General features: G+C 54.3%; 1 protein-coding gene across 3 annotated transcripts in view; it reads left to right on the plus strand.

The window, feature by feature from the left end:
- SLC22A23 (solute carrier family 22 member 23) overlaps nt 1–22,325 on the plus strand; it is a 154,169-nt gene that overhangs the window by 111,160 nt on the left and 20,684 nt on the right. For all 3 annotated transcript variants that reach the window (XR_009009551.1, XM_057555145.1, XM_057555146.1), the window contains exons 5-6: nt 16,311–16,438; nt 21,395–21,497. Coding sequence is in view for 2 of the 3 variants with exons in the window: in XM_057555145.1 (XP_057411128.1) it covers nt 16,311–16,438; nt 21,395–21,497 (231 nt within the window). In the remaining variant the exon portion in view is untranslated. The remainder of the gene's footprint in view (nt 1–16,310; nt 16,439–21,394; nt 21,498–22,325) is intronic.

Genomic DNA, 22,325 nt, shown 5'->3' on the forward strand with positions numbered 1-22,325 from the left:
GTAAAAACCTCTTTTCTTTCTTTCCTTCCCTCCCATCCGCATTCTGTGCCAAACTCTCCCGCCGGCTCACACCGGGTACAAGGTACTGGAGAGGAGATTTTACCCACTACACTGTGTTTCTATTATTTAGTCACTAATGAAAACCCGATTTGTGGCCAGAAGTCAGTTGTGTCTTAGCTTTAAGTGCTCGCCGTAGTGGACACGGCTATTAATTGGGCTTCCTTTCCTGAGATGCGGGGGAGGGGAAGAAAGCACAACGTTGCAGCTTAACAGGCTGGCCCCGCCCTCACCCCGGCAGCAGAACCCCCAGCAGAGAAATCACATGAGCCAGACTCACGTGTCTTTTCCTCAAGAGCCGGGTTCTCACTCACAGTGTCCTCAGAGCCTCGGCAGTGGTGGGGAGGCGACAAGGACAGATGAGAAAAAGGCCACCTGCCAGGAAAAGCGTCCCCCACCCGAGACTGGACGGCACCCGTCCCGCAGGAGCCCGCGTGTTTTGGGACATCCTGCTGTTTCCTGCAGGGTCTTAAGAGGCAAAGAACGAAGTCGTTCCCCAAAGCAGGATGGAGTGGGCAGCCCTTCCTTATATCCCTGAGGAGGCTCTTCCTGGTCCTCTCCTTGCTGCGTCCAGAGCTGGGCTTTGCTTCGTTTGGAATTTCAGGACATTTCCTGATTTAACACTTGTTTGTATCGTGTTTGTGCCAGATGCAAATGGCAAGCACTGTATAAATAGTAGATCGTTCAGTCTGGGCATTTCATGGCCCCATTGTACAGATGACAAAGCTGAGGACACCCAGCTGACCCTTGAGCCCGGAGTTGTGCTGCCTCCCGCTCTGTAGTCGGGAATCCCCCCACCCGCCTCCTCTGGCTTCCTGGGCTCCACTGCGCCCAAGGGCAGTGGTGCTGTCTGCCGGCCCCTGGAGACCAGCCTCTTGGAGACTCACACACTGTTAGGATAGGCAGCGTTCTCTCCATCACCTCCAGCCTTTGAGGCTCAGCCCAGGCTCTGCTCCCACCTGTCCCAGGTAGGAGGACACCTGACAGAGAGAAAAGGCAGAGAAGGGTTTCCTAGAGCAGGTCTGGGGGCCTGGCCCACGTGGGAAAGCATTAGGGGTTTTGTTTATCTTATTTTTTTATTTTAAATTTTAAAAATATATCAAGGTTTAGTGTTAGGCAAGGTAAAAATGTTCATTTATTTATTAAATCCATTGTAAAACATAAAAAATAATTCTTTGACACACACAAATGTAAAAATATGACTTTATGGTGAAAAGGGCACCCAGGGTACTTTGATAAGTGAGATGTGTGTGTGGACAGACAGATGGACAGGGTCCGGAGGCACCAGGCACCCCAGTACGGGGTGGACCCGCTCCACCCACCCGTGTACTTGTCCCTTGTGGTATTACGTAAGGCCCCTGACGCATGTCCGGCCCGCAGTAGCGCTTGCAGAGATCAGCTACTGCTCTTACTGTTACTATACCCCGCCTTCCCAGTGTGGAAGCCTGGGTGTATCCGGGGCCAGTCGAGGGAATCGCGGTGAGAGGTGTGTCCCACCTCTGCCCGCAGCCGTGAGCGGCTCCAGGGGCGTCACTGGCTTTTAAAGGCCATTGAGGTGCCCCCTCTTTCTCGCCCCCTAATGACCACCCTTCCTCCCCTCTGCTGCGGGAGAAGATTCGTCACAGAAGGCTCTCTGGTTTGACAGGATGAACTGGCCTCTGGGGAGGGCAGTGAGCTGCAGTGGCCAGCACGGCCGGCTGTTGGTGACAGAATGTTGAAAGTCACTCTTTCCTTTAAGAGCAAGTATTTATTGCATGTGCCCTGGGTGCCCGGCGGCCTGCTTGGTGCTTTGGAGCAGCCCTAAGGAGCAGGTGTGTTAACAGGGCCATAACGCAGAGCATGTGACATAAAGTCCCCGGCACGCAGGGTCAGGTCAGGAGCAAAAAGGAAAGGGTGCAGATGAGGGATCTTCTGGTCCAGGTGGAAGCTGGGAGCATCCGGACACACCAGGTAAGAGGTGACATTAGGTCCAGGTGGAAGCTGGGAGCATCCGGACACACCAGGTAAGAGGTGACATTAACCAAATGTGGACACAACGCTGACCTCCAGCTTAGGAAAGGGGGTGCTGGGGCAAAGCCCCAGGACAGCATTCAAGCTGGAGTGACACAGAGGCCACCGCCGGACAGCTGAACCAGAAAGGGGCCCAGGGGCCTGGGTTAACCCCTGCACGGGGCCCGGGGCTGAGATCTCAGGCCCCTTCTGCACTTAGAACTGAGCCCCCGGGACGAAGCCGGGCCCCAGAGCATCAGTGATGACAGATCTCTGCGCAGCACAGGGCCTCAGCGCCAAAGCTGGCCAACTGCCCCCGGCCGTGGGCGGGAACGATTCACCCTCAAGACATTGGCGCCTTGGAGTCTGCACCGCACGTGGCTGCATGTTCCGTTCCAAATTCCAGCTGCTCTCCAAGGCTGACAGAAGAACCGGGGGGGCTCACCGGATCCTCAGGGTCAGAAATGAAACCTCCGTGGGGAATCGCTGGAGCCGAGACTCACGTGGAAGAGAATTCTCACCAAGGATGAGCTCACCGAGCCCAGGGGACCCATTACCGAGGCCAAAAACTATACTTCAGGGAGTTTGCATCTCAGGAATTCTGCAAAACAGACCAATCTGAAAGAGAAGTTAATTCACCTCATTTATTATAAGTAGTTACCACTTACGCACACCGCGTGCCGTTCTAGACACGAGGGATTCTGGATACTGCCGTGCACGTCACCAAACCTCTGCCCACTGAGACGTACTTGATGGGGTGATGGGGGGCCCACAGCCCATAAATCATAAGTCAGCCAATAACATGCTTTCAAATAACCAGCACTAGGAAGAAATGGAATAAAGCAGTGGGATGAAGAGGAACGAGTTGGGGTCAGGAGCAGCCTCTCTGAGGAAGTGACCTTTGGGCTGAGACTAAATGCCCGGCACATGGTGACAGCCAGGGCAAAAGCTGGCTCCACTTGGCCTTTTGTGGAAGAGGAAGGCGGTGGTCGGTGTGGCCAGAGCCCGAGTGGCCAGTTGGGGCGGAAGATGACCTTGGACACAGAGGTGGGTCAGACGTGGGGGGCCTTGGGTGCTGAGGTTCCTCTGCCACCTGAAAACACGCCAGCGGTGGAAGCGGGGCAGGGCTGTGCCCTGAGAGCCTCGCTCTGTCTGCTGTGGGAGGGGCCACAGGGCAGGACGGGTGCTGATGCTGTGCTGGCTGCGGGGGGGACGGTGGCGCCTGCGCTAGAGTGGGCATGGCAGTCACCTGACGGGGTCTGGTTCCAGGTCTGTTCTGCAGGCAGCCCTGGGAGGTCTCGTTTGTGGATCTGCTGGGGCACAGGTACCCGGGCTTGGACCGGCTCCCGAAATGGGAGACTGGGGGCCCCTGAAACGTGGAGCCCCGCTGGGGAGCAGAGCATAAAGCCCCGAGGGAAGAGTCTGAAGGGCAACCAAAGTGAGAGCGGAGCCGAGGGAGGACCTGGCAAGGGAGGGTTTTGATCTCGAGGGAGACAGAGGAGCCGCCGAAGGGAACAGCTTATCGACTTGGTTGAAACCACGCCCATGCTGAAATGTAGGCTGTATCATTATCCAGGGGTGGGGAGAAGACAGCTCCCAAGAGGAGGGGGCTCCCCACGCCATGGCGGGGGCACACGGGGAAGCACCAGGGTCTCAGGAGGCCGAGGGAGAGAGAGGAGGTAGGCAAGAGCCGTCCTTGTGGTTTCTGGGGAGAAGGAGGGGTGAGGCAGGTGTGCAGGCTTGGGCTCTGCTAGTCTGAATCATTTCAGTGGAATCGGGGGTGTAGGGCTGTCTGAGTTTTCTGGTACCCGGCCCTGGCTGATGAGGGCAGGTGGGCGGTGGCCAGGGTGGCAGAGCCCACAGAGGAGGGGGCTCGGGATGCATCGGTTTTGCATCTGAAAGGTGCTGTCACGGGGCAAGTTGTTTGCTATCTCTAGGAATCAGCTAACCCTGGGAGGAGCAGCCCTCCCTCCCAGAAACATCAGAAAATACAGAAAACAAAAAGGCATGATTAATACACAGCCCTAGGGCGGCTACAGGGTTACAGAATGCTCTGGAATGAAGTGAGCCTAGGGCTGGAGAGGCAGCTGGGAGAGGTGGCAGCAGCAGAGGTACAGGTGCCTGGGGACTGGAGGGGCTTGGCAGGGGCTGTAGTGAGCACAGGCGGGGTCTGGAGATGGGGGTGTGATGTGCAGATGACTTGTGCCCCGGCAAGTGGAGCTGCCCGGGAGGTGTGAGTTACTGTCGTCCTGTGGGCTTTAGGTGGAGGGATAGCTTCGGAAGCTGAGTGCTGCAATGCTGTGCTCCACACGGCTTCTCAGAGTCAAGTTTAAGCGCCTTGTCGTGAAGCAGGAGCAGAAGAGAGGGAGCCCTGGGCATATTTCCTGCCTGGACGTAAACCCCGTCCCAGCTCCTGGTGCTTCCACCACAGATGCCGTGTCGGAAGTTAGACCCACACAGCCTGCGCGCTCCAGACCCCAGCACCGGACAGAAATGCTGGTTCCTGCTTGGGCATTTGCTGTCACTTGAGAAAGGGCAGCAGAGGTTCACTGCTAACCTGGAAGGAGGTCATACTGATCGATCTTTTTTCCGGAATAAATGTAGAATTCTTCCAGGGCCGCAGAATACAAGAATGATGGAGACTTCAGGAAAAGCTCTGTGTAGACACACTGCGGGTAGCAGTAACGCCAGGATGGAGAGAGGCTGGCTGGCTGGGCTGCGGCTTCCGAGTGTGCAGGGCATACAACAGGAGTCCCTCGGGGGCCGGGCCTGCTCCAGGGCACGTGCTTGGAGCCAGAGGGCCTCCCTCAGCCCGGAGCCCCATGGGCACAGCCTGTATTCGGGCTGTGTTCGGGGGTCCAGGCGTGTGTGCAGTGAGAGCATCAGGGAAACTGCAGGGTGGGCGATCAGGAAGGTGTACACAGAAGACGTGACCTCGGCTTTCCTGGGTGGGACTCACTGTTGAGGAGTGAGACGGGGGCGGAGGTGGTGGAGGGGGCCGCCCACGTGGCATCTGCCTGTGGCGTTTGGGAGGGCAGCCTGGGAAGAGGCGTTCCGGGACGTGGTGGAGATGCTCCGGCTGCTCTCCCAGAACGCCGGTGCGTGCCGTCACCGCCTCAGAGCGTCGCTGTGGGTGCCGAGTACCTGTGACGCTCTGTGAGAACGAGCATGTGCACGTCTGCTTTGGACCTGGCGTGTGCTGGGCACGGTCGTGACACCAAGGCAGCGAGGCCTCTCCTCAGGCAGCACCTGCCAGGTGTCGGTGCCACGCGCCCATGCCCCTGCCTGGTGGAGCAGCTCATGAAGGAGGGCAACCTCATGCACCTCCTTCGAGGCAGGTGCACCGTCAGGTATGGCGACTTGAGCACATCTTAAAGTTCTCAGGACACGCTTTTCCCGAGATCAGCTGCAGGTTTCTACGTGCGAGGCTGTGTCAACCTGATATTTTCGGATTAGGTACAAGCTGGTGGTTGGTGGGATTATTCCTGTTTTTAGCTGGGGAAACCAGGACATCAAAAAGCTGCACCAAAGACACTCACACGTGTGGCGAGTCTTTAAAAACTGGTTTCTGAATGTCAGTGGTTCTCCGAGTGTGGCCACCGGGCCAGCGTCACCGCCACCACCTGGGAACTTGTTAGCAGCACCAGTGCGCAGACCCCGCCCCAGGCTGAGGGAGTCACAGTGTCTGCGGGTGGTTTGAGGAGCCCTGCAGGGGTGCTGGTGATGGCTGAAGTCCCAGAGGGCTGCTGTACACCAGGCTGCCCAGTGAGAAGGAAAAGCCAGGCGTCTGCTTACGGGGTAAGGGACCTGGTCCACTTCCAGTAAAGTGAAAGATGTTGTCAAGGAGTGAAAGGAGATGTGGGTTGGCTGGGGTAACACACCCTTCTTCTAAGAAGCGGTTCTTGGTTCTGCAAGGACGTGAAACAGTTGCCGTCCTTGAGGGTCTGTGAGATGCCACACAGGACCCAGCTGCCCAATCCAGCTCCACTGTGAGTCATCTCAGACGGCAGACGATGTCATAGGCATTCCTGGAAGTGACAGACGAAGACAGAAAACCCTCAGTACTGAATCCAGTGATTTTTATCTGCGCTGTGAGAACGTAAACCCACATGCCTGGGAGTCTTCAGCTGTGGCCCGTGGTGGAAAATGCTGGGAGGGAAAGGTCCTACCTTGCTTACCTGTCCTGGAGCCTGAGTGTCCCTCACCCCTGCAGGGAGCCTGGGTGCGGTTTTCCTTCACACTCCCCAGACTCCCAGCCACGTCCCTGGGTAGGACAGGGTCTCACCTGAGACTCACCTGATGTGTGTGTTGTGTGAACTGCCTCGAAGTTTCGAGACGTGTGAAGATGCTGAATTATTTACCAAGTGCTGTTGGCAGTCAGCGTGATCGTGGGAAACGTTCGGGAGAATGAGAAGAAGAAAATGAGAGCTGTGGGAATAATGAGGAAGTTAGAGAAAGATCAAGCTGCGCTGGTGACATTGGAGAATAAGCAATAGTATCCATTCCTCAAATGCAAGATAAACCTTGAAACCCAGGACGTTCGAGTGGGCTGACCTCGGGACTCACTGGTAGAGGAAAAAATTAAAACCCTCGGGAAAAAGGTATGTGCTAAAAGCGATCTTAATTTTTAAAAATTTCAAGAAACAAGCCATTGGGTTGGCCAAAAAGTCCGTTCGGTTTTTTTCCTGTTAGAATGTTATGGAAAAACCCAAACGAACTTTTTGGCCAAGCCAATGAAACATTTAAGGGGCCTCATGTTAGATAAATATCCAGAAAAAAAAAAAAATTACTAACAATTCCAATAGATAAGCGCTCCTATATATTACTTGGCTCTTTTAAATAGCATCGGAAATATTCTGGCCAAAGTAAGACTAATTTTTAATGTTTCTTGAGGGTTTGCTCTGAGTCAGACCCTCTGAAGGAGGCTCCATGGCGCATGGAGAAATCAAGGCACAGAGACTGGTACCAGCACTGGTCCGAGGTCAGAGCCGCTAGGCCACTCCAGAGCCAGCATGAGGGTCGGTATATACATGCACCCCAGCGGCTGCCAGCCTTTTTCTCTTGCCTGTACACTTGAGGGACAAAACACCTTCCTCCATCGAAAAGTTTTATTTCAATAGGGGGTCAAAATAACACTATGCAAGCAGGCAAAACAAGTGCCTCAGGGCGCCCCGCACACCAGCAGGGAGACTGGAATCAGTTACACCATCACCAAAGGTTAAGCCTCACAGGACGATGTTTTCCTTCCAGGAACGCGGAAGAAGTGAGTCATAAAAGGCATGTAGCCTCTGGGAGCTTGAATGAATCTGCAGTAATTATTAGTACAGGTTATCAGATAGTTCATTTTGGGAAAGTTTCAGGAAACTTAGAGCAAACAAAATTTTTTTAGCCAAATCCTGTTTGTCTACAAATTATCTAGATGTGGGAAGACTAGGTAATACTGACAAAGGCAAACAGAGACATAAAAATGATAGCCTGTATGTCAATCATAAGCATAGGATGAGCAATTAAAAGTGAGAACAAAATGTTCTCTAAATTGGCGTTTGGGGGATTTGCTGATGGTGTGGAATTTTCAGGAGCCCTCAGGCCAGAGGCAACCCCATTTTTGCCTTCTGAGTGGGCAGAGATTCTGTAAAATACTAGGAACCCCTGCAGTCAACTGAAATGCAGAGGTGCTACCACAGGGTCTGGCCTCTGCTCTGAAGGCCAGCGTCACTGACCCCAGAGCCACACCGTGGTCCACGCGGACCCCGTGCCTGGCACATGCTCCAATGTTCCATCCCGCTCCCCTGCCCACCCCTAGGAGGCTGGGGGTCGCTTAAGGCCAGCTTGAGGATCTCTGAGCCTCGAGACCAGGCAGGGTTCAGGCAGCGTGCGTGCGAGCCTGTGTGTTCAAATGTGCGCGCGCGTGTGCGTGTGCGTGTGGTGGGAGCAGTGAGGTCGAGCTGTTGGCCGCTGGCAGAAATTGAGGAAATGGCCCTCTGGTGACAGGTGTCTAGTGAGAGCTGCCAGGTGTTTGCCCGGCTGGCAGCTGGCAAAAGTCCACGTGGACGGATAAAGAGAGAGGGGCCAGGTTCCAGCCCCCGTCGGCGGGCCGCAGGGACTCTGGCAAAGTGCACGTCCAGCCCCACAAGGAGGGGGCGTCCTGGCCGGGAGTTGGGGTGGCCTGGCCTGTCCTCGTGACTGTTCCTTCGGAGTCAGGCGAGGTGAGTGTGGTAACGCAAGAGGCCACCTTCCAGAGCCGGGTCCGAGGTCAGGGCAGAACCAGCAGGGGCCCCCCAATGGTGAGTGGCGTTTGTGGCCTCGGTTATCATCCTGTCGGGACGAGACTGCAGCCGTAGGTAGGGGGAGGCTGGGCCCCCGGGGGGGGGGGTCTGTGGAGCCCCCCGTAACCGGTTGCTGATGCAGAGGTGCCGACAAAACTCCAGTTGGAAGCAGAACCACACAAAGCCTCGGTTCCTTCTCCACTTACCTCCTCGAATTGTTTTTCAACATCTCATTTTATTTGTATCATTTGCAAAAATGCCCAATTAACTCCCCTACCGTCTTAGTTTTAAATGCCCCGTGTGCCCTACGCTGTCTTCGGCCTGACCATCGTGCACGTGGGCAAGTTAGTGAAAGGAGCAGGAGGAAGAGAGTCGAAGGAGAGAGAAAGTGGAAAGAACCACCCCAGATGAATTCCGGGTGTTCCCGTTGCTAGTGGGAACCGAGGAACATTTTAAATGTATCGCAGCCGTTATACACTGTTGTACATTCCGAGTGGCTTAGCCTTTAAAAGGCCAGCTCCGAAGGCGTTTTAGGAGCCAGCTCCATTCGTCCTGGCAACACCTAAAGCAGCGTTAGGATATTTGTTCAAGTGCACTGCGTGAGCAGCATTTTTTAACTTTCAGAAGGGGTCACGGTTACCATCAGCCCCTTGAAATAAACTAGGGAGAGGATGTTGGAGCTGGGGGGAGGCCTTGGTGTGACTCCACTCACCCCACGCCCACCCCATTCTACAGATGGCGAAACAGAGGCCCGGAGGTTTAGGTGACTTGCCCAAGGTCACGAAACTGGTCTGTAAACCGGCCTCCTGATATAGTCCCTCCACAATTTTGCTGTAGTGGAAGAACTCTAGAGCTTATCATTTTGAAAAACAAGAGATGCAATGTTCCAAATTTATGTGACAGATAAGCTAGTGGGGTGGCCATTTAATTATGAAAGAATTCCTTGTTCTACAAAGATTTACAACAAGAGTTGATTTGCCTTAGGAAGACTTTAGGGTTTAACCATCCTAAGAGCCAAATTTTCTTTAATTTCATACTTGTCCCTTCTCCCTAATTTACTAAATTTAACTCAAGTCATGAACTTGACTGTTTTTAAAGAGCTAATTCATATCCATTTGCTCTACCCTGAACTGAACCTACTTACCTTTTTTTTTTTTTTTTTCACACCAAACAGAACTAAAGTTTAAAAAAAAATTCAACTGAAAGCTTATCTACCGGAACCGAGTGTATATTTTTGTAAGAGCTTTGAATCAGAAACTTAGGATATTCCCCCCAACTGGTGTTTAATTCAGTTCTAGTCTCTGAATTTTTTCATTTTGAAAATCTTTACAGAATGTCATAAGTTTGATACTTGGTAATACCCCAAAGCATTAACAGCTAGAATCACCTCTTTAAATCAAAGCACCCTTAGAACAACTGTCTAAGACTCTTTTCACACACACGTTCAGGGAAACTTCATCTCTGCAAAGCCTTTCACGGCTGTGCTCCTCCAACTTCACTTACGTGCTTCCCTCTATGTTTTCTAACCTGTTTGATAGAAGCCCCTCCCTGTGAGGCCTTTATTAATTTACATGTTTTCCCCCCCGGCAGGCTGATCGTGTTCAGTACACATTTATCCCATGAGTGCGGTGATGTCATATCACCAGTATGAGAGCATACCTGTCGACAGGTGTGTCACCCAAAACTAACTACATCAGAAACACAGACAAAACAACTTGAGGGTAAAATTAATTTCAAAGAGCGTTAGCAGTTAGCCTTACTTCCTGTGCATACTTTCTTTGTGAGTAAATGTTCCAGTTCGGTGATTTGAAGAGAGAGACACACTTTGACTGTAGAGCATTGGCAAGCGCAGGTGTTAAATGGGTTAGCTGGAAGGCAGCCTGCGTGGAATCGTCGTCTGTGTCAGGTCCTCCAGTGGGGTAGAAGGAATACTTGCTTTTATTGTTAAATGTTAAGGAAAAAATGTCAACTTCATAGTATTATGAAAGGATCACAGTATTGCATTTTAATTTCTGATTCTTCTAAGAGACCATACAATGCAAGTAAAACAGATCCAGGAATGCAGGTCAGACACACTTGAGACAGAGCCAGATAACAGAAAAGGCAGGAAGGAAGACAAAGATGGGAAAGCAGATCAGAAGCAACACGTTACTATTAAATCATAAAGCATCGAGGTCTGAAAAGCATGTGGTGAATCAGAGGCCTAAAGAGGGGAAGCCGGCAGGGTCCTCCCGTTGGAATGGCTTCTGATGCTCAGCTTGGAGGAACAACCCAAGGGCATCGATCAGAAAACAGGGAAAGGACTTCCCTGGTGGCGCAGTGGTTAGGAATCCGCCTGCCAATGCAGGGGACACGAGTTTGAGCCCTGGTCCGGGAAGATCCCACATGCTGCAGAGCAACTAAGCCCGTGCGCCACAACTACTGAGCCTGTGCTCTAGAGCCCGCGAGCCACAACTACTGAGCCTGCGTGCCACAACTACTGAAGCCCGCGTGGCTAGAGTCCGTGCTCCGCAACAAGAGAAGCCACCGCAATGAGAAGACCATGCCCTGCAACAAAGAATAGCCCCAGCTCGCTGCAACTAGAGAAAGACCGCACACAGCAAAGACCCAACACAGCCAAAAATAAATAAATTAATTATTTTTAAAAAAGGTTCTTCTTTTAAAGAGAAAAAAAGAAAGGAAACAGGGAAAGCTTTCTCTCTTGATACAGTAACATCATTTACATTGGTACCATTGGAAAAGTAGTTCCACATAAATAAATTTTCCATATAATTCTTTAAGAATCGATACTTTATTGTAGCTATTTAGGGTGGGCATCTTTCTAAAATATTTTTTCCTGCTTTTTAAGTAGTACTGTAGGCCTGAAGTGGGAAAAGTGACGCTGCCCTAGGGATTCAAAGGCCAGGTCCCAGACCTTTGAATCAGTGCCACCGGGGAAAGGCTAAGTGCAAATCAGAGACCCCCTCGGGCTTCAAGTTCAGATGTGTGACTCTGCCTTCTTCTGTGAGTGATTCAAGGGTTTTCATCATGCCAATAGACATGCGTGTGCTGCAGAAGTGTGATCCTGCAGCAAGGTCTGTGGTGTGGGGTGCAGTCTGGTGCCCCCGGGCAAGGTCGGGAAGCCCGTGCCTCCCCACTTGGGGGTTTCCTGCTGCCCCCGCCCAGCCTCTCTGCCCCTCACCGCCTCCCCGACCCCCGTCGCCGCCTGGGGCTTCCTGACCCAGGACTCGGTTGTCTGAGTGAGGCCTGGGGGTTCTCCTCTGAAGAAAGCCTGGGTTTGCAGCGCGCCCTCTGTAAACTCCCTGGCGTTCAGTCAAAGGCCTCTTCCTTAAATTTCTGGTTCTTGGCTTTCGTGGAATAACTGAGGCCGCGGGGTTCATGGCCTGTAGATCCAGGCGGAGGTTGGATGTTCTCGGGATGCGCTGGGAAACGAGGTGGCTCAGGTAGGACTGACCTGCGTTGGTATCCCCAGTGCACAGGTCGGAGGTGAGCGTGGCTTCTTCCCAGGATCTCGGGATGGACACCACCGTGCACACCCCTGGGGTGACAGTCTCCGGACCACCACGGGGGCAGTTGTGTGCCCATCTGGAAGGAAGGGGATTTTGGAGAGCGTAACTGGCATTTTCCACTGAAGGTGGGGGCAGCGTGACAGCGGAGGGAGCACCTCGAGATAAACGGGGCTCCAGTGGTTGGAAGGATGTGCACCCGCGGGGCAGGGGTCAGCTCGGGGCGGGGAGGGCAGTGCACGGGTGCCAGGACTGGGGCAGGCGGTCGGCGGAGGGGGGCGGAGCTCTCTGGAATATTTTATTTTTTAGGTAGAGAATGGGTTTATCTGTGATTCGCTTAATTAAAAATTAACTTCATGGCTGAAGTCTTGAAGCACAGCTTCCTCACCTGTGACTCATGCCTGCTGCCGGGAAGACCTGGCAGGTGACGCGGGCAAGGCAGGGGTGGGGGCACCGTCCACCTGCAGCCCTGCCACCGCCCGTGGGGATGCTGACGTGTCCATCGGATGCTCACATTTCTGCAGGGAAGTGTCTGCGTCTCAGGAGGGCGATGCCCGAGGCCGACGCGCATACCCAGTAGGTCCCGTTCTGCCTCAGCGAGTTCAGGTCTTTTCCCAAGTGAGTTAAATGAAGAGGGTTTAGATTTCAGAATCTTCTGGATTCCGGAATTGTGAATGAGGGATCCTGGACCTTCTAACCATCCTGAACATATTTCGGAGCCCTCAGGACCACGTGCCTTGGGGCGAGAGGTCCATCAACCTGTGACCATCCTCAGGGAGGGGATGGGACTTCTGCCCAGGGCTCTGCATTTGCCCTTCCTGTGCCCCTCGCTTCCCGCCAGGGACTTAGGACTTGAACTGGACGAGAAGAGACTTTTAGTTTTGCCCACATCCTCTCGCAGAAGCCCTGGAGCCATTGAAGCCCTGGCTTGGAGGGATCACAGCCTGAAAGTCTCCTGAGTTCAAATCCAGCTCTGCCCCTTGAACCTGCTCTGCCTCAGTTTTCCCATCTGTGGAAGAGGAGTGATAATAGTTCTGCCACACAATGCGCTTGAGAGAACCAGATACTTCCAGCTTTCAAACACTCCTGTCTCTCCACCCACTCGGGGGACCACTGCCTGTCCCCGTAGCCATCGCCCCTTCTGGCAGCAACGGCAAAGCTCCCTCCTGGAGGTGCCGCTCTGGCTTTTATGCACATTACTGTGTTTGCAGAGGTCATCCTCAAGGTCGCTTTTTCTTACTATCCACACGTGAGGGTCCACCAGCAGACGTGGGCTCCAGCTGCCTACCGTGCTCTTTTATTTTTGTTGAAAATGTTGGGTGTTTCTGAGGCTCAGCTACACTCCTGCCAGATCCTGGGCCACTGGCCAGTTTTTTAATTTTCATGGTGTTGCTACATTATGTGCCTGTCAGCAGACATTTCATTAAATTCCCATAATGTGACCACACTGCACATTATCCAAGCTAGAACCGCCATCTCTGGGCTTCCTCATAGGCTGACAATTAAGCGAGTTGTTTATGACTTTGCAGCGGACTTAAATACCCAGAGGGCACCGTGGCATCTGGAAGGGCTGAGGAGGTGGCGGGGGAACAGTATCTCCCAAACCCCAGTCATGGGAGCGACGTCTCCGCACGCGGGGTTGGTTTCTTTGCTGCATCCCCCGAGGTTAAGGATGTGGGGTCCTGGGTCAGACTCCCTGGGGTCAAATCCAGCTCTGCATTTCACCGCCCTGGAATCTGGAACACGTCCTTGAGTGCTTTGCCTGAGTTTCCCCATCTGTGAATTGGGGATAATGTTACTACAGCATAATGAGCTGGAAAGACGTAAATTCATGGGAAACGTGTAGAAGGGTGAGTGTAGGCCAGGCAGGCGTGGAGGCGGCGGCTTGCAGTGCCATCTGCCACCAGAGACGGGGCGTGTGGCTGGCAGGGTCGTCCTGGTCCCTGTGCCCAGGCCTCCTGGGGGAGCCCTGTTTCTGTGCTCGGGTTCATTCCGGTCCGAGGGCTGCTGTTCCTCCATAACCTCGGGTCCTCCCCTCCCTGGGCCCTGCCTCTCTGCTCTCCTCCTCTTTCCTCCTCTTGGAGCCAGGATTCTGGTTGTACCAGTTTGCAGTAACACAGACTGTGTTTTCTCAAAATGATTGAATAAAATTAGAAGTCAGTGAAACAAGATTACAACCCCGCCACTACCCTCTCTCAAAACCGGTATGTTTGGAAATGTTATGTATATATATGAGATATGTCTGTCTGTCTGTCTGTCTGTCTGTCTATCATAGGTAAGGAAAAATCCTGATAAAAATCACAAAATATTTATAATCAAATCACAGCAAGAACTACTTATCAAAACTTGTGAAATGTTGCTAAAGTGATACTTAGGTGAAGTTTTGAAGTCTGAAATGCATATATTAGAAAAGAAGAATTAAAGTTAATGATCTATGTGTCTATCTTAAGAAATGAGAAAGTGACACTAAACCCAAATAAATCAGAAAGATGGATGGAGATAACATAGGTGAGAGCTATAGGAGTAGGCATTTGTGTTAGGTTATCATTATAAAGAAAAGATCTGATAAAATATGGCAAGATGTTAATATCTATATAATATTGATGTCTGTTATGTTATATTCTGAGTGTTTGTTTGCTTGTATTCAAAATTAATTTGTAAAAACTAGAGGCTAGTAAAGCAAACATTAACTTTTATTATTTAAAAAAAAAAAATCAGTGCTTACAGTTTGAAACCTGTGTTTTATCAGCTTTCCAATATGGGCTCCTGGGCGAAAAGACATGAGACTTTCGGAGCCCGTCTTAACGCTCCGGCCGCACCTCACCAGGGGCGGCCCCCAGCTCGCCTGCACCTTTGTGCAGCCACGTGGGACGGTGGCTTTTTGACTCTTGGTGACAACCCAGGTCTCCCAGCGTAGATTAACACTCTGATCAGACCATCCCAGTGTACCACTGAAGTCAGCTGTTTCTGCAAAATACATCGTGAACATTTAGAAACTTGATTTTTATTCAAACAGGTAAGGGAGTGACAGCCGTTACATCATTAGTGATGTGACTCTGAAATAAAAATTTACCACTGATAGCTTTGGCAGCTTCTGGCTTACTTTGATTAGCGGCGCCCCCGAGCTGGTAGGACAGGTGTTGGGTAGTAGCAAAGATAACTTCTTATCAGCATCAGTCATGATTCCTTGACACTCTGTAGCTGACATGAACCACAGGGACGCCTGGAGCGCTGGGCCCACAGAGGCTGTGCTGTCGTCCCCCACCTTGACGTCCAGCTTTTGCTTCTTCCACGCAGGGGTGCCACCTGCTTCAAATCAAGTCCTGCGGGGACACAGCCTCCATCCCTGGGCATGTGGCAGTGGCTGGTTTCTCAAGAGACCTTGTGGCCTGCAAAGTCTAAAATATTCACTATTTGGACTTGTACAGAAAAAGCAAGCTGACCCCCTGCTCCATCCAAACAGGCACATGGTTCTCCTTGACGGACTCGCAAATCTCGTTATAAACGTAAAATTACAAATCGCATTGATGAGACAGTAGTTTGGTTTGTTTGTTATTTTTCTGATGGGACTCCTCACCAGATTTCATGCTAAACACGAACAAACCGGCAAGGAGTCTGTTGCTAATTACACTTGAAACCATCACCCACCTCAGGGAGGCGTTCTGGGCAGTTAGCAGCAAGATGAAAATAATTCTACAGTTGAGCCCTGGGAAAGCCTCCAAATGTTCAAAACGGAAAGTGCCTGTCAGGTTGCTAGGATGGGGGGGCATTTTTTTTAAACTTAAAATCATTCTATGAACATTTGGTTTTGTTTTTTTTATAAATTTATTTTTATTTATTTATTTATTTATTTTTGCTGTGTTGGGTCTTCGTTTCTGTGCGAGGGCTTTCTCTAGTTGCAGCGAGTGGGGGCCACTCTTCATCGCGGTGCACGGGCCTCTCACTGTCGCGGCCTCTCTCGTTGCGGAGCACAGGCTCCAGATGCGCAGGCTCAGTAGTTGTGGCTCACGGGCCCAGTTGCTCTGCGGCATGTGGGATCTTCCCAGACCAGGGCTCGAACCCGTGTCCCCTGTGTTGGCAGGCAGATTCTCAACCACCGTGCCACCAGGGAAGCCCTGAACATTTGTTTTTTGAGACAAAATATCACAAAAGCAGCCCTTCAATGAATTGCTGGAACGTGCTTTAGTAACCCAGCGCTCTGGTGAAAAGTATACACAGATTTCTTGACACAGCTGGGAGGATACTGCTCCTTTCTGCCTCATTTTAAAAACTGCAACTTTTACACTTTCTAAGAGAAAACCAGGAACATCCGGGGCCACGGTCTTCTCTCGTCTGCTTGGGCCAAGAGAGAGTCCTGAGCCCCCGCTGGCCTCCACCGCTCACAGACGGATACCCGGTCCCGCCCGGCTGGACGCTCCCAGCCCCCGACAGAGCTGCGCCGTCGCGCCTCACCCGATGGGAAGACCCTCACCCGCCCCCCGTCTCTTTGCAGGATCTTCCCAGAGTCCCTGCGGTGGCTCGTGGCCACCCACCAGTTTGCGTCGGCAAAGAAGCTGATCCTGCGCTTCACACAGAAGAACCGCATGAACCCCGAGAGCGACATCAAAGGCGTGATGCCTGGTGAGCATGTGTTCCCTTCAAACCCGCAGCCCCGCCAGACTTGGGGGACCCGCCACCCATCCCGCCGGGACCGGGAGTCACCCCACATCACCCCTGGTGCCTTCGTTGCCCAGCCAGCTGTCCAGCTTCCTGTGACGGTCGGTCCTCAGATAGACCAGGAACATGGCCAAGTCCAAATCCAGAGGGAGGCATGACCTTGCGTGCCCCTGCTCCTCGGGGGAACCTTGAGGGCTGAACCGCGCCTGGCACACAGCCTTGCCTGCCTGCGGTTTGGTGCCGGCAGTCCTGGCCGGGGGGCGCTGGCCTTCGCTCCCTCTCTCTCCCAAGCAGGACCTTCAGAGAGCTGCTGTGTTGTCTGTATCTGTCAGGACCTATTGGTTGGGCTTCTGAGGAAGCGGAAAAGTTCATATCCATAGAATCCCTGTTTATCAGGAACATCAGCACGAGCTAGATCAGATTCATGAGAGCACCTGGAGGGTGTTAAAATCCAGACTCCTGGGCCCTTCCCGGCAACCAGAGATTCTGATCCAGTAGATCTTGGCACGAACCCTGAACATTGTGTGTTTAATAAGCACTAGAAGTGATTTATTGTGACCTGCAAAGTCTAAAATATTGACTATTTGGACTTTTACAGAAAAAGCAAGCTTCTAACATCAATATTAGAAGTGTATTGATATTACCTTAAATCTTTTCACAGCAGTTCTGTGCAAGGTACTGTAATTATCCCCATTTGCAGACGAGGAAACTGAGGCACAGAGAGGTTGAGTATCTTGCCAGAGGTCACACAGCTAGTGAGTAGTAGCGCTGGGACTTGAGCCCAGGAAGCCCAGCAGAAGCAGCTTCCCTGTGCTGCTTCCGAGAGAGAGGGAGATGGACGTGCTGGCGTGGCGGGCAGGGGGAGGGAGGGGTGAGTGGACCTCGCTCCTTTCAGGCCACGTTTGCTCCTTTTGGAGTGTCTGGCTCTTGTCCCCAAACTTGTCCAGGCCCATCCATTAGCAGGTCAGCGCTCTTAAGTCAGAGTGCCTTGTTTCTGGCATTTCCTTAATTAAATCACCACACTCCGCTTCTTTCAGGTTAAAATATTGTCTGGGAGAAGCTTGTTTTCTCCATCCTAATTACGCTGATTCATTCCCTCCTGTTTTGAGAAAGTGGTATCCTCGCTCAGGAGCTGGGCTGGTGCTGGTCTCTGTGCTGGGGGGCAGGCAGCAGCACGCGTGAGGCCCCCGACTCGGGGCTGGGGTGGCATGCGCTCACGCCCCGGGGCACGCGGCTCTCACCCGCCTCTGGGTCTCTGCTCCCTCCCAGCTGTCAGGCACACGGTGCTGGTGACGTGAAGGCACCAGGGCAAAGCTGGAGGAAGGCGGGTGTGTTTCCTCGAAAGTGGCCCCTTGCACCTCCCTAGGCTGGACCGGTTTGCCTGCTTGAATGCTCTGTCCCAGCATCTTAACTAGGCCACCGACCAGCATCCCATCCCCAACCCAGGCTCTCACCCACCTTGACTCTATCCTCCCTGTTGCCCCGCCCTCAGCCCTGCCTCGGGGGCTGAGACGCCATACAGGCGTTTGACCCTCATCAGAACCTTTCCGATGGATCAGATCGTCCCTGCTTTACATACGGGAAAGGGGCCCCAGGAGGCTGAGGGTTCGAGGCACGGCTTCCCCGCTCCCGGCATTCCCTCCACATGGAAGGAGCCCCCGAGAAAGAGTGAACCGGCTCCCCTTTTCCTCCTTGGACGTGAGCCAGGTGCAGGGAGGGGGTCCCCAGCGTCAGGCCCTCTCCAGGCAGGCTGACCCGCGGGGAAGCAGCCGAGTCCGGCGTCACCAGGTCAGGCAGCGAGTCTGGGGGATACGAGGCCCCCCGATCAGGCCCGCAGGGGCTTTACCCGAGCCCTTCTCGGTAACCGAGCTGGGATCCCGCCCCACGTGCCTCACTCTGTCTTGTCCGTCTGTCCTGAACCCGAGGTGAGGAGCGGGTCCCTGTATCGGGCCACCTCATGGTCCCCAGCGTCAGGTGACTTGCACCAGTCACTCCCCAGCAGGAGATGAAGCCAAGGCGGCCCCAGGCAGCCGAGCCCGGCGCCCTGCCTCGGACCCTCCGCGCCTACTTCCTGCTCCCGCGCCAGCTCCTGCAAGAGGCCTCGGCCGGCTGGAGCCTCGCGCATTGAGAGGGAATTTCTGGGGTCAGCAGGTGTCCCCGCAGGCCCAGGAAGGAGTCTCCGCAGCGGGTGGGGACAGGCCAGGACGGTCTGGGTCGGCCGGAGCGCGGGGCCAGGAAGGCCTCACGGCTTCTTGCGTCCAGTCCTCATCACGTCCATCCACTGACCAGAGGAGAAACTGAGGCACAGAGCGAGGAGCCTCAGCAAGGGGCTGAAAGCTGGGGTACCGCTCGCGGCCCCCCAGCTCGGGAAAGCGGTCACTCACCCGGCCAGCCGCAGGCTCCTGGCTGCACGTCACGGGAACAGCTGAGACGCAGGGAGCGGGGCGCGGAGGGGGCGCGGGTGGAGCAGGAGAGGCCTGGCTTCGGAATCAAAGAGGCTCGCCTTGGCTTCTGTCTTGGAATCTCTCTTCTGGCTCCAAGTCGAGAGGTTGGGAAGAGGCCCAGAGAGAGGAGATGCTTTTAGCTGTCATTTCCTTGGTGCTCAGAGTCTGATCTGCTCTCAGTGCCCCCGTTCACTCCCATTATTCCCACACGTGAGGACCTTCGAAAGTCCTGAGATTTCTGGAGAGAGAGAACTGGAGAGACAGGAAGGGCTCTCGTGCTCACCCCAAGGGTCTCAGAAGTCACGTCGTGCTTTGTGTGCTGAGAGCTGGTGGGGTTTCCTCCCAGAGCAGACACGGTGCTGGGGAAGTTCTGTGGTGGTGTCGAGAGGCTGGGGATGCATGTGACAGAGACAGCATGCCAACAGCCCCGGAGCGGTTAGTATAATTCCGCTTAGAATAATGCAGTTACCTCTGTAGACTACAGTCAGCTTGGGCTCCAGGGTTTAATGCTTTAAAAAAAGAAAGAAAAAAGGTCATAATGACAGTTACTACAGCTTCTTAACATCTATTTCATACACTAGAAAGTATCAGGAATTAAGTTTGAGCTGCATTACAAAAAAAAAAAAATTTAAACCTATATAGCCATGCGAATGGACATTTAGTTTTTCTTCCTGGAAGATTTCCATGGTGGGCGAGTGTGGCTGTGATAAATAGGTTCCTGACCAGTTTCACAACAGTGAAGATACTCAGATCGTTGGATCAACGCTATGTGTTAACCATGTTTCCATGCTCTTTAAAAGTTTTCTAGTGTTTTGACCATGGGGAAAGTATGTCTGTGAATCAAACGAGCCTGTTTTGCAGAGGGGATGATAAAGGTCAGGAGGAACTCAGGAGCTGAGCGTCCATGGACGGATGGCCGAAAGGCCAGCCGTTCTGGCTGGTGCACAGGCCTCCAGCTCTGTGCCTGAATATTGACACGGAAGAAAGTTCTGGAAACTGAGGGAGCATGGTCTCCTTCGGACGTAGGACAGGTGTCCCCTTCTCCCTTCTGTGCCCCAGCTGGTGACACTGATCCAAACATTTTTTTAAATAAAAAACTCCTAAACCGTTATGGTTAAGCAACCTGTTTTTCCTTCCAGCTGTAACTAGTGAGGTTGGTGACCCTCTCACCATTGGATGGCAGGGAAGAGGTAGGACGTCCAGGGGTGAGAGTGCCCCTAAGAAGTACAGGGAGGGGGACACACCTCAGAGACCCCCCGAGGGGGCTGCAGCTCCCGGGCCCCTCTTGAGGCAACCCCACTTCCTCCGGGCCTTCCCACCCCACTGCATGCTTTATTTTTAGTAAACTTGTTTTGGATTCATCTTAGGTTTATAGTGAAGTTACACAGAGAGCACAGAATTTTGCAAAACCCCTAGTCAGTCTCCCTGTTGTAACATCTCACATCCCCCGCACCTGTTACGACTGGGAAACTGCCATCGCCGCACTGCTGTCAGCCCAGCTGCAGCCTGGACCGGACGTCACCCCCAGTGACCCCGCCATAGGATCCCACCCAGGGCTGCCTGCTCCTCTCACCTCCCAGCCGCCTATGGTCGGTGCGCTGTCAGTCTTTCCTTGCTTCCCCTGACCTCGGCAGTCTTGATTGGTTAAGTCTCCTTTTTCTTCTCTGGGCCCTGAGAAGGGGTCCCCTCCCCCGAGGGCACGCCCGGCCAGGGGAGCAGGGACAGACTCGGGGGCTGAATGTGCGGCATTTCTGCTCACAGATGCCGGGAGATGGGGCGGCTGGGGCGTTTCCTCGTTGCATCTTCCCTGTTGAACTGTCAGCCCCAGGACGGCAGCAAACCCCTCGACCTCGCTGACGTGGGCCTGGCGTCTGCTCAGAGCTGGTCTGAGCCTCCCGAGCAGCTGGGTCTCGTGACCAAGCTGTAGTTGGTCACGTCACCTGAGCAGAGACGCCTTCTGTCTGGCCCCAGCGCGCACATATGTGCACGGGCCACGCCTCTGCACGCGTACGCACACGTGTTCATCCAGTCACTCGTTTCTCCTCCTAACACGCGGGCCATGCAGGGGCAGGTGCAGAGGAAGCAGCCTCAGCCTGTTTGGCCCACGGGGTTGGTTTGGGGACCAGAGCAGTGCGTGCATCTCCTGGTCCCTGAGCGGAGGGATCAGACTCCGTAGGAAGAGGACCCCTGCCCAAGGCCAACCAGGGCCTCCGCGCCCGCCAGCGGCCTCCGCAGCCCTTACCGGCGGACAGAGCCCACGCGGTGGCTGCTTTGTGTGTCCCGCCGCCTCCCTGCGGGCCCCGTGGGCAGCTGCACCTGCCGAGTCAGTGTCTCTGTGGCGAGTTTTCTACCCTGAGAGCCAGGCCCTACCCCTGCCTTAAAGAAAAACACTCTCCTTCTCCGCGCATTGGGCTGTCGGTGGGGCTGCCGGCCCGGGCCTGGCCGAGCGTGGCTCACGGGTCCCCTCTCCCTGCAGAGCTGGAGAAGGAGCTTTCCCGGAGGCCCAAGAAGGTCTGCATCGTGAAAGTGGTGGGAACCCGGAACCTGTGGAAGAACATCGTGGTGCTGTGCGTGAACTCGTGAGTCACGGGCGCGGGGCCGGGGGAGACGTGGCGGGGCCGGGGGAGAGGCAGCGGGGCCGGGGAGACGCGGCGGGGCCGGGGTGAGCCTGAGCAGCCCCGTCAGAGCTTCTGAACAGCTGTCTGAAGGGCTACGCGTGCCGGCAGACACGGACCCCCAGCCTCGGGGCAGCCCAGCATCTCCCCCTGCGTGCCACTCGGGCCACACAGACGTGTCCTAGGGGGACGGGGCTGCCGGAGAGCAGGCTCACGTCCAGGGACGTCCTGGGAGCGGGGCTGTCTGGCCGTGCGCCTCCCGGGATGCACCCCCCCCGAGGCACAGTGGGGGGGGCTGGGGGGGGGACGGGACCCCCACGTGGGGGCCTCCAGGCACCGTCACGGGCGAGGGGACCAGGCTGCTGAGTGTCCTTGCTCCCTGCGTGGAGCCAGCGCCTGCAGAGGCCCCGACCCCAGGGCGCCGCGGGTGGTGATGGGCCAGCCCGGCCCTGGGTATGACCTCCACACCTGGCCAGAGGCCCTCCCGCCTTGCCGACCACATCCAGCCCGGCGCCCCGGGTTTGGACCTGCACCCCCGTGGCTCACACCGTTTCCTGCCAGCCCGGTCCCGGGTTCAGTGTGCACCTGCAAGCCTGTGCTGCTGACTCACAGCTCAGGAACCCTGCCCTTCCCTGCTGCCCACGTGGGGCCTCGTTCAGGGTCACAGGTCATCTAGGCAGTAGGGGGTTAGAGGTCACTGGGGGAGGGGAGCTTGCACCCTTCTGTGCACAGTCTCAGGACTGCCGTCGTCAGTAGAGAGCAAGGCCCGGGGGCGGGCCTCTGGCCCTCCGT

The sequence above is a fragment of the Balaenoptera acutorostrata genome, chromosome 10, assembly GCF_949987535.1.
Source record: "Balaenoptera acutorostrata chromosome 10, mBalAcu1.1, whole genome shotgun sequence".
Lineage (NCBI taxonomy): Eukaryota > Metazoa > Chordata > Mammalia > Artiodactyla > Balaenopteridae > Balaenoptera > Balaenoptera acutorostrata.